At 32.4% G+C, this 11,370-nt stretch overlaps 1 protein-coding gene across 4 annotated transcripts in view; it reads left to right on the top strand.

Annotated features, from left to right (window-relative positions):
- The first annotated feature begins 6,377 nt into the window (after positions 1 to 6,377).
- The window catches only part of LOC115880577 (protein CREBRF homolog), a 60,510-nt gene continuing 55,517 nt past the window's right edge, over positions 6,378 to 11,370 (top strand). Inside the window, exon 1 of one of the 4 annotated variants that reach the window (XM_030897836.1) lies at positions 6,378 to 6,924. Coding sequence is in view for 3 of the 4 variants with exons in the window: in XM_030897833.1 (XP_030753693.1) it covers positions 6,989 to 6,999 (11 nt within the window). In the remaining variant the exon portion in view is untranslated. Of the gene's footprint in view, positions 6,925 to 6,955; positions 7,000 to 11,370 lie in introns of those variants that run through there. The other 3 variants (XM_030897833.1, XM_030897837.1, XM_030897834.1) reach the window with 3 other exon arrangements.

Below are 11,370 nucleotides of genomic sequence, written 5' to 3'. Positions count from 1 at the left end.
TACCAAAATTACTTCCAAAATTGTTATCAAAGTTATTATTATGATTTTTCCTTGGATTATTACCAAAATTATAATTATTTGGATTATTTGGAGTATTCACCTGCGGGGAAGGTTGCGATTTAAATGATGCATTTATTTTTTGTGGTGGTAGAAAATTAGTATTCCCGTATAGGTGTTCAAAATTTTCGAATTCATTAACATATGCTAAGGCATCTTCCAGCGTTTTAGGCTTTCTCAGATGCATGTTATTTCGTAAAATATCTGAACATCCCGCAATAAATGTATTAAGGGTGGTTTTATCTAAATAGGTTATGTGACAGAGTTTCTGTTCATTTGTAATTGTAGTATCATTGCTTATGCGCTGAACTACATTACTTCTTAATAATTGTAAACGGCTACCAAAATTTAAAAGTGATTCATTTTTATATGGATGTGTCCTAGTTAATTCCTGCACGAGACAATCTAAATCTCGTCGACCGGCAAAACTTTGAATTAAAGCTGTTTTAAAAGAGGTCCAATCTGTCAATTCTGCGCGATTTCCTACCATAATTTCGGCTTTACCTATCAATTTTCCCTGAATACATTCAAATATATGGTCATTTAAACTTTTGTCCCTTAAAGATTTATAGCTGTCAATAAAATGTTCGCATCTTAAAATAAATTTATTAAGAGTATTTACATTTCCGTCATAAGGTTTAATGTTTTCGAGTTTGGATTTAAAAAGATCCCAGTTTACTTGTTGTTGTTCGTTCATTTTTGAAGCTGCAATTATTTTCTTATTAGAAATTTCTATCGATTTTTCTGATTTTGAAAATGATAGATTACTTAATTGATCTACAATCATCATCAATTTTATTCATGAAATAAAATTATTTATTTAAATGTACTAAAATAATTACTTTCTAAAATAACTTTCTTTATTTAGAAAAAATGTAAAAAAGTGAATTTTTGTATAGAAAATATTTAATTATTTTTTTGTTTCTTAAATCTACGTGTCTTCGATAGACTGAATTAAATCTTAATTGTTCTCAATGAACTGCGCGAAAAGTACGCGATGTACAGAACCTAACTATCCCTACCTAAAACCTTAAGCAGAGGTTTGGAAGAGGCAAAAAGGAATGGCACTTCCTTTTTTTCGTAGTCTCCAGTCCCTTCCCGAGTTCTCCGCTGTTGCCTTGGGGTTGATTCTGCTGCTGGACCGTTGGTTCTTCCCGGATTCGTGCTGAAGGGTTGAAAACCACAAGATGCAAAGTCCGATAGACACTTTCGTACCGAAAATTGTACCCGCACAAATCCTACCGACTGCGCCAGTTACGTTTCAGTCCCAGAAAGATGTATTTTTAAAAAACACAAATTTTGGAATAAACTTAAATTTATTTTACGGAACAGCAATTGAATGTTACAAGTACTGTTTAGGAAACTCTCAAAATATATTTAATTTTATCTTTTTTAATTTTAAATTCAATATTAATTTATTCTATTATTTATTGTATACGCATATGTGGTACTAAGGAGGTTATTCCAAAGGGCTGAAACACGCCTGCGTCAATTAACCTTTGGACCACAATACACTTGATCGAAAGATCCCGCAAGAACCCCATCTATCGAGAGATCGATTCAACGTGCTAACCGCCGCCGCCGCAAATAACTTTATTTTAAATCTTCAAAAGGTCTTACCAATTCGGTACCGTTTACTCGTGAGAGTAGTTGTTCCTGATCCAGATACAGGGTGGCCACCCAGGAGAAGACTACAACCCTCCAAGGTAAGCCGACCTCGTACCACGTGTTTTATTTTAGCAGGCATTTCTATTTTCTCGAGTATATTACAATAATTTCTTTATTTCCTTTCTAAACAAGTACAATAGCTAGACAAGAACTAAAACTAAAATCTACATTAATTTGTGAAGAAACCTCTTCTTATGGCAAACTGCTGAATTGTAGGTTCCCAGGCAAAAGTGCAGGTGCGTCCTGCGGATGTCGTCCGTGAGAAGTGTATCTGTGTATTTCGACTGTCATAACTATACGGTGGTATCTAATATTTATTCATTATTATGTAAATTCACTATAAAAATAGATTTTTTAAAAATTCGCCCAAAAGATCAAGTCTGCCTTGGAAATTCCATTGACACTTTATATGACAGCAAGTTAATTTTTGTTTACACTATTAAGTGTCAAATCTGGACACAAAAATTTATAATGGATAGTGTAAAGTATATTAACAGTCAACAATATGTTTACAAGTGAGGCAACATGTTGAGATATGTATGTTTACTTAAAAAAAAATAATAGAAATTCCAATATTGGCATGCGCAAGTTATAGAACTATGATTGTATCCTGAAAGGACACAGCCTCATCGTACTATTTTCGCAAGGATTTCAAGAAATTTAGCAGTTGCTGGTAGCTTGAAAAAACAAGATGGCATTATTTTAAAAGTATTAATGATATTAATGTGCCAGCTCAGATTGAAATAAGTCCGGAAACTTCTAGCCGTAAAATAAGTCGCGAGTGTTGTATAAGTGAAAAGAAACATAAATATTACAACTTTAAATTTAAATGTGTAATACAATTATTGTATCTTGTATTGACCTGCATTGAACTATACTATACAATTTTTGTGCGTCCAGATTTGTCACTTAATAGAATAAACAAAAAATAACTTGCTGACATATAAAATGTCAATTGGATTTCCAAGGCAGACTTGATCTTAGACGAATTTTTAAAAAATCTATTTTTTTAGTGAATTTACACAATAATGAATAAAAATTAGATACCACTGTATAGACTTTTTTTCGCTCTATCTAATAGTATAAAAATTCAAAATGGCGGCCATAAGAAAACAAAAACTTGACTGTTGTTGTGCGAAATCTAGAGGCTTAGAAATTTTCTGAAAACGGCATTTAATTGGCCGAGGTTAAAAATATAAAACTACCAACATACGTTGCAATAGATACAATAGTTTTGAAGATATGGCCCCCCCCAGATAACACGTGCGTGTCTTATAAAATTGGTCTTAACCTCACATCAATATTATCTTATAGTGACCTAAGCCCCCCCAAAAGAATTAAGCCCCCCTAAAAGTATATGTCTAGTTGCGCCACTGACTACGCTTCAACCGCCTATTATTACCTCACGACTGTGAATCCCAAGTACTCATTTAAGGCTGAGTCGACCTAGAACCAACTATTTTTATTTTTAATAAAAATAGTCGGCTGATGATATGCCGGGTGTAGGAATCGAACCCACACCTTGAGATTGGTAGACGAGAGCCTGTACCTCTACGCCACCGGGCACCTTTAATTTTAATCCCGTTTATACTTTTCCAAATTTCCATGCCGTTTTAGAGAAAATTATAAAAAGCGTGAAAAGATGGTTGAAGTCCTAAAAACGAAAACGCGATATGGTAATATAATTTCGTTTTCATTCATTGATAGATTGTTATTGATAGAATTATAATTAACGTCAAATTTTTTGCTGTCTTAAAATCTTAAAGAAGCATAAAATTTATTTAGTACAATGCTATAGGCAGTGCCGGACTTAGACATCCAGGGCCACTCGGTGCCGGACTTAGACATCAAAAGCCCCTAGGCACTTGACATTTGGGGCCCCCCATGTCATAGCCAATTTGGAAATTTACCGAATTAAATACACTAGTACAGAACATATCATTTTTAATCGAGTTTAATGACTTAAACCTTTAAGCTAATACTTTCGATAAAGCGTTTTGATAAGCCAGGCTTTTGAGCTTATATATAAAAGTTGCGCGCCACTCATTGCTTGGGGCCCCTAGGCTGGCTGGGCCCCTAGGCCCGGGCCTTGCAGGCCTAGGCGGAAATCCGGCCCTGGCTGTAGGGAGAGAGTGATAATATTTAAGGGAAAATATAATACTTTAACAACAGCAAAAAATATGACGTTAATCAAAATTAATTATAACATCTATTAAAGAATGAAATCGAAATTATATTATACCTACCATATAGAAATGCCTTTTGATTTTTAGGACTTCAATTTCATGCTTTTTTTTCTAAAACGGTATGGAAATTTGGCAAAGCATAAATGGAATTATTTAGAAGAAGCAAACATTTTTATGAAGAATGCATTTTTAACAAAATGTCAATAATTAAAAAAGTTTTTCTTCTTGTACATATGATAATTCGGTATATTGCAAAAGAATTTTATGGGTCGAGCACTATAATAATTATCTTTTAAATGACTTTACTGAACAAACGAGAAGGTTTAGGTATAGGAACATTATAGGAACATGATATATCGTTGAAAAGCAATTTGATTTATGTTTCTATTTTTTAAATAATGTACACATAGGCTTAAATTTAAAATATAAATGATTTGAGCGATTTTATAACAAACGGAAATATCTATTTTTTTATCTCCCTGTTTTAATCTAATCTGTTGATTTAGACAGAGCGAATATGTCGACTTTCCTTAACTTATAAACCAAATTTCAGCTTTCAATATGCCGAATTTATGCAACGCTTATTCAAGATCTTGTTTTTGTCAATTTTACACATGCTTTATTTCTTATCTCAAAAACTGTTCAAGATAGATATATATTAAAATAACATGCTACGAGTTTTATTATGAAGCGACAACACTGTAACGCTGAAAATAATTTAGACAGATCGATTAGGTGACTTCAAAATTTTCAAAAAAATCTGGTTTTCCATAAACGTCTAATGTACTATGGACGTGAATCACTCTGTATATGCGTAATTCCAATTTTAACTTATTTAACTATAGGCAACTCAACATACATATGAGCCAGAGCCATCTGTTGTTGAACGTATGTTGGAGCAACACAATTCCTATAATTCAAGTAATAGTTGAGGCTATTGTTAGAAGAGGTCGCTGAAATAACCACTACAATGATTTTAATAACTTCTTTCCACGGTTGTCAGATTCTCAACTAAAAAATACTAGAAATATTAAACATAATGTCCATAAACATAAAAATATAAATCAACCTCATTAAAGTTTGAAATTTTTTATATCGATTTATGTATTTATTTATTATAGAAGAAATATAGAATTGCATATTTTAAAGATGCGGTTTATTTCGAATAACCTCATATAAATATTGAACTTATTCTTTTCTATATCTCATACATTTAAAAATCATATTTACTCAATATAAAAATAAATCCGTTTTTAAAGCCAACTGGCAGTAAGCGCCATTATAAAATAAAAAAGAGTACAGACCAAAAGTAATGACGTCTAGGGCTTGTCCTCGTCAAAATTATCATCGATTGTCATTCCCCAACCGTTTTTGACCTTGGTTTTTGACGACGTTTTTTTATCGTATGGTATAATAAAGTAAAAAAGTATACCAGATGCGTCTCAAAATTAGCTCACCTCTAAAACTTTTTTATTTTTCAGAGATAAAAAACGGGTTTTGGTATAATAGTATATGACATAAATTAGGATTGATTGACGTATTCAATTGTTTTCGGTCTCACCGGAAATGACTACAAACTACAACTTTTAATTTTTAAATAGCACCCTGGGTATTTTATTTACTTTATTCGATAGAAAATAACACTCTTAATAGAATGACATATCATATGTCAACTTTTGGCATATTCGCTTTAAAAAACATCGTATTTTAAATTTCAATCTAGAGTGAAGCCTTGGAAATTTTTTTTTGTCATATATTTTTTTGTGATGCCTCTTGAACACGCAGAAAAAGACCTTAAAGACAGTTTGTGAGAGCTCCCTGTTAATTTAAATCCTGATACATAATTTTTCTATAGGAATTAGTACACATATCGGTTTCTGCGCAGTCTGGCAGTAACGTGATGAGGTTTCTGCGCAATAACGTTTGGAAGGTTGACCAACTGTTGACGGCAAGGTTGTTTGAAGCACTGTGCTTGTCCAAAAATTGTAAAATCCCACAGGGTGTGAAAAATCTTATGAATTTAGATATCTCCCTAGTATAGCCACAAATTCTTAGACGTTTCTCATGTGTCTGTGTTTATTAGTACCGTATAATCGAAAAAAAACGGAGTCAGCGATGACTATCAAGTGAAGATCGCTGTCATTTTATATGTAAATTTATATGGGAAATGTCATCGATCGTCATTTTTCAGCCAACTGGACGCCGTTTTTTTTTTCGATCATACAGTATAAAAAATAGTAATGGGATAACTCAAACGAAAATTCGCAATTAGGATTATTAAGAAGTTGTTTTTCTTTCATTTATTTTTTGTTTTAATCTTTAGTCAAAGATGTATTTTAATTTTATAATTTAGGGATTTTATATGAGACATGACAACGTTGCTTTATTCTTTTTATCGAGATCACGTGGTATTTACATTTCGTGCCTGCTTCTCCTGAAATGAACCTACTAGATTATCAAGGTCACTCGGTTATAATAACTGATAAAGTAGTACCAGTGTCTGTGACGTCAAAATATAAACGAGTTTTTCGACTGACAAAGCGAATTACTTCCGAAAATTTATATCTCAGTTATCGCGCGTGTTGTTAGTGCAATTTTCATCTTCGTTTGTTACGATATGTTTTTGTTTTGCTGACGATAATATCAAACCTTTATTGATGTTTTGGTTGCCATTTTGATGGCATTTAACAGTCACGGTTTGTGATTGGTCCGCGTTCGGAATTTGGAAAACTCATTGGTCGAATGTCAGTTGACAAAGTACATGTGACATATCTCTTGCTTTCGTTTGTCTCTGGATATTTCGTGAGTTTTAGTGCAAATTTCGGAAGATTTTTGTTACTTTATTGTGTTCATTAGTGATCGGAAGTTGTAGTGCATTGTTACGGATAACTGTCATAGCGTGTCAATCAAGTTTAATCAACAAAGCCTTGTCGATTCACGATGGTGTCCTAACCAATACACACATACATCATCCTATTTTTAAACTGATATTCAACTAATCTCAAGGTTTTAAGTAAGTATTTCTCGCTTCCTTATTCAGTTCTAATCAAATTTGCAAAACTGTATCAAAGCAGGTCATGCATACGCTGTAAGTTTGGTTTTCAATTTTATTGTTTACATTTCTATACCTTCCCCTGACCTTTTCTCAGAAGTATCGATTTTTCGCATGTTTGTAAACAACTTTGACGTTCGATGCTGGTTTATTCGCAAACACTAGGCAAAATCTCATTATACGACACGTGTAAGAAGCGTTCCGTTATTGTTTGCTTTGATTGGACATTTACCTACAAATGATTGTCTTGTTTTTGTTTATTTTAGATTTTACATAGCAAAAATTTGCTGAGTCATTTTTTATACCTAATAAACATTCCAATATTTAATACTTTTAATGAGAGATAAGATAAAAGATAATGTTTTAGTTTTATTAATATTATACAAATAAATATAATGTTTTATAGTTATTATAATTTCAGATATATAAATAAAACAAATATTTTATTTCTGTCTCTGTCGGACAATTAAGAAAATAGCTTAAGAATAAAAAGCGAATTAATTGAATAAACTTTTCTACAAAAAAATACCTTAAAAATACCAATAATTATTGTAAAAGAATATTAATATAATATGTATGAAATGTTTATTCTGAGGAAAATATATCTAAAGGTGGAACCAAGGTTAAAATTTACTGTTTAAATGTTCCGAAGACAAAAAAGTAGCATTGAAAGGTTAAAAGCATTGTATAATAAAAGAATGAACTTGATAATGAACTATGAGTACCTATTTATTTCTTCTTGGCGTTTTTTATTTGAAACTAATTGAATATTTATATTTCGTTTTTTATTCTTGATATAGTGAGGGAAATAGATTTTTTTTTGAAATAAGTATTTCAGGTTTCAATACTGTATAGGTATACCGGGTGCGTCTCGAAAATGACTCACCACTATCACTTTTTATTTTTTTTAGATAAAAAAACGGAATTTGGTATGTTAATATATGGCATGAATTAGGATTGATTGACGTATTCAATTGTTTTTGGTAACTTCCTGTTTTACCGGAAATGACTACAACTTTTAATTTTTAAAGGGCACCTTCGCTATTTTTTTACTTTATTCGATAGAGGATGCCATAAATTAGGATTCAATTGTTTTTGGTCACTTCCTGTTCTTCCGGAAATTACTACAACTTTTGAATTTTAATTGGCACTCTTGGTTTTTTACTTTATTCAATATGAAATGACACTCTGAAGGGAATGACATATCATATGTGAACTTTTGACATTTTTTTTTGACATATGGTTTATTTGAAACCGCAACGTGCGGTTTATAACGACAATTTGACTCGAAATACCAAAAGTGGTACCAAATTATTCTTAAAAAAATGCTTTTTCTAAATATGATAATGAGCCACCCTCATTCCATTTGAAAAAATTGAGATACAATTAAAAATACTATTTGGGCATCTCTTAACCGGTCAGGACTTCCAAGGCCCCTTGACTAAAAATTAGTGTTTTTAACACAACCATGGCACTCTAGATTGAAATTTAAAATACAATTTTGTCTTAAGCGAAAATGTTAAAAGTGTCATTCTATTCAGAGTGTCATTTTATATCGGATGAAGTAAAAAATACCGAGGGTGTCATTTAAAAATCAAAATTGTAGTCATTTCCGGTGAAACAGGAAGTGAGCGAAAATAATTGAATACGTCAATCAATCCTAATTTATGTCATATACTAACGTACCAAATCTCGTTTTTTTTGATCTGAAAAAAATAAAAAAGTTATAAGCGGTGAGCCACTTTTGAGACGCACCCGGTATAATAAAATTTTTATGATTAAGCAGGTTTTGACATTGACGGTTAAATCTATGTAATGTACTAGGCACCTAAATTCCATAAGCATTGTTTTTCTGTCATCATACAGAACACGAAGCTTTTTAATCGTAGATAGGTACTCTATGGTAAAAAAACGGCGAAAAAATTTTTGGCGAGGTCACTCTCTAAACGTCATTTATTTAAATTTACATACCTAAAGCTTATTAAAAATTAACACTAATTATAAAAATATTAAAAACAATAGAACGCTTCCAGACACATAAATATGTTTCTAAAAAAATATATTTTTTTTTGAATTTTAAACTACACCAATCAAAATAATATTTACCCAAATAAATTACTATCTTCTTAAAGCCCCGTTCTCAGAACAGCGACCTTTCCAGCGACACATCAAAAGAACCAATCAGATTTGTACAAAATTCAAACAGCTGTCAATTTTAAATTTAGTACAGCTCTCATTGGTTGTTTGAAATGTCAAACTGTGTCGCCGGCGACACAAGGCAGTTCTGAGAACGGGGCTTAAAGCCCCGTTCTCAAGCCCCGTTCTCAGAACAGCGACTGTCGCCAGCGACACGTCAAGAGGACCAATGAGATTTGTACAAAATTCAAACAGCTGTCAATTTTAAATTTAGTACAGCTCCCATTGGTCGTTTGAAGTGTCAATCAGTGTCGCTGTCGACACGACGCAGTTCTGAGAACGGGGCTTCAGAATGACGTCGTGTCGCCAGCGACACTGATTGACACTTCGAACAACCAATGGGAGCTGTACTAAATTTAAAATTGACAGCTGTTTGAATTTTGTATAAATCTCATTGGTTCCTTTGTCGTGTCGCTGGCGACAGTCGCAGTTCTGAGAACAGGGCTTTAAGGTAGGTAAGGCTCCAAAATTACCATTATTGTCATTCCCCAGCGGTCTTTGACATTTTTTTTTCGATCGTTGATCAGGGTTGGATAGGTAGAAAAGTTTACATACTTCTTCAACACTTCTTCTTTATGTGCCTTCAAGAATGTTGGCTACCATCGAGGACTGGTACTTACTTGTACTTTGTACTTTACTTGGACTGTGGTACACTTGTATTTTATTCACGGCTCTTTTAAATAGCGTAGAACATTATTTTTCTACGCCAACTAATTGTCTACATCTCGGTCTACATTTACTACCTACATGTTCAGATGTAGAAAATTAGTTTTGTATATTGAAAGCTATTTTTGGGGTTTATATTTGTTTTAAATACTTAACAGATTGATTAGTACAAGAAGAAAATTTGGTTAGGTTTGGTTTATTTTTTTTTCCGGAATTTTTATATTATTTGAAAAAGATATGGTCTGTCCAGCGGGTCTGACAATTGTCTCTCTCATTATAATTCACAAGCATATTATAAGCCAATTTCAAGCGAATAACCCAATGTCTAAAGAATCCAAGGACAAATAATACCCGAGAGAAAATTATGACGCTGTCACCAAACAGTGCCGTGGCACATATTTTTCTTAACCTAGCTGTTTGAAGCAATATTTATATTTTTTGATAATTGTTTTGACTACGCCTATGGTGTATCATCCTAATTAATTACGAAAAAAACGTATTAAAATGTTAACAATAGGTACAAAACTAGTATCGACGTATAGCACATATCAAGTACATATAGATGTTAATTGAAATTGAAGAATAATTATCGAATTCAATAAGAAAACGCTAACAAGTTGGAGTGGACTGTTTATTTACCTATGAAACCTAACTCCTGGCTCTTTCTTATCGCTGCTGCTTTTACACTTAAAAGCTGAACAACTAATCACCATTGTAATAAAGTTTATACAAAGTTTACTACACACAAACTATTAAAAATCGCTAAAATTGTCGCTGGTGACCAAATGATGACTCATTGTTTGCCACCAAAACAAAAAAAAAGGTCACAAATTCTGCTGCAGCCCGTATAGGGGCGTTACATGTCCTTATATTCTTTAGTCATTGGAATAACCGTTGGTTATGTTTGACAGATAAACAAAGCTTTAAACGTAAGTTGTCAACCAATCGCTAGACAACTGACGTTTAAATGTTTGTTTATCTGCCAACCAACGGTTATTTGCTTGAAATCGGCTATATTTTCTATTATACTTTAACATATAGTAATAGAAGTAAATTAATAACAATAACTCTAATTGCTATTTATTATTTAACAAATAGATAATATGTCATAAAAACTTAACCTGCTTAACTATGAATTTCTCTCAGAATTTTTATATTATTTGAAAAAGATATGGTCTGTCCATTGGGAGGATCCAACAGTGACCATTGTCTCTGTCAATAATTCACAAGCATATTATAAGTCAATTTCAAATGAATAACCGTTGGTTATGGTTGACAGATAAACAATGTTTTAAACGTCAGTTGTCAACCAATCGCTAGACAACTGACGTTTAAAGCCCTGTTCTCAGAACATCGGTATTGTCGAGCGACACGTCAAAAGAACCAATCAGATTTGCACCAAATTCAAAATTGACAGCTGCTTGAATTTTGTACAATTCTCATTGGTTCATTACAATCATAATTTTGAGAACGGGGCTTAAAGCTTTGTTTATCTTCCAACCATAACCAACGTTATTCGTTTGAAATTGGCTATATTTTCTGTTT

Source organism: Sitophilus oryzae, unplaced genomic scaffold (assembly GCF_002938485.1).
Source record: "Sitophilus oryzae breed Bouriz unplaced genomic scaffold, Soryzae_2.0 scaffold_1637_pilon_pilon, whole genome shotgun sequence".
Lineage (NCBI taxonomy): Eukaryota > Metazoa > Arthropoda > Insecta > Coleoptera > Curculionidae > Sitophilus > Sitophilus oryzae.
Note: the sequence above shows the minus strand (reverse complement) of the source record. Positions and strands in the feature narration are given on the sequence as shown.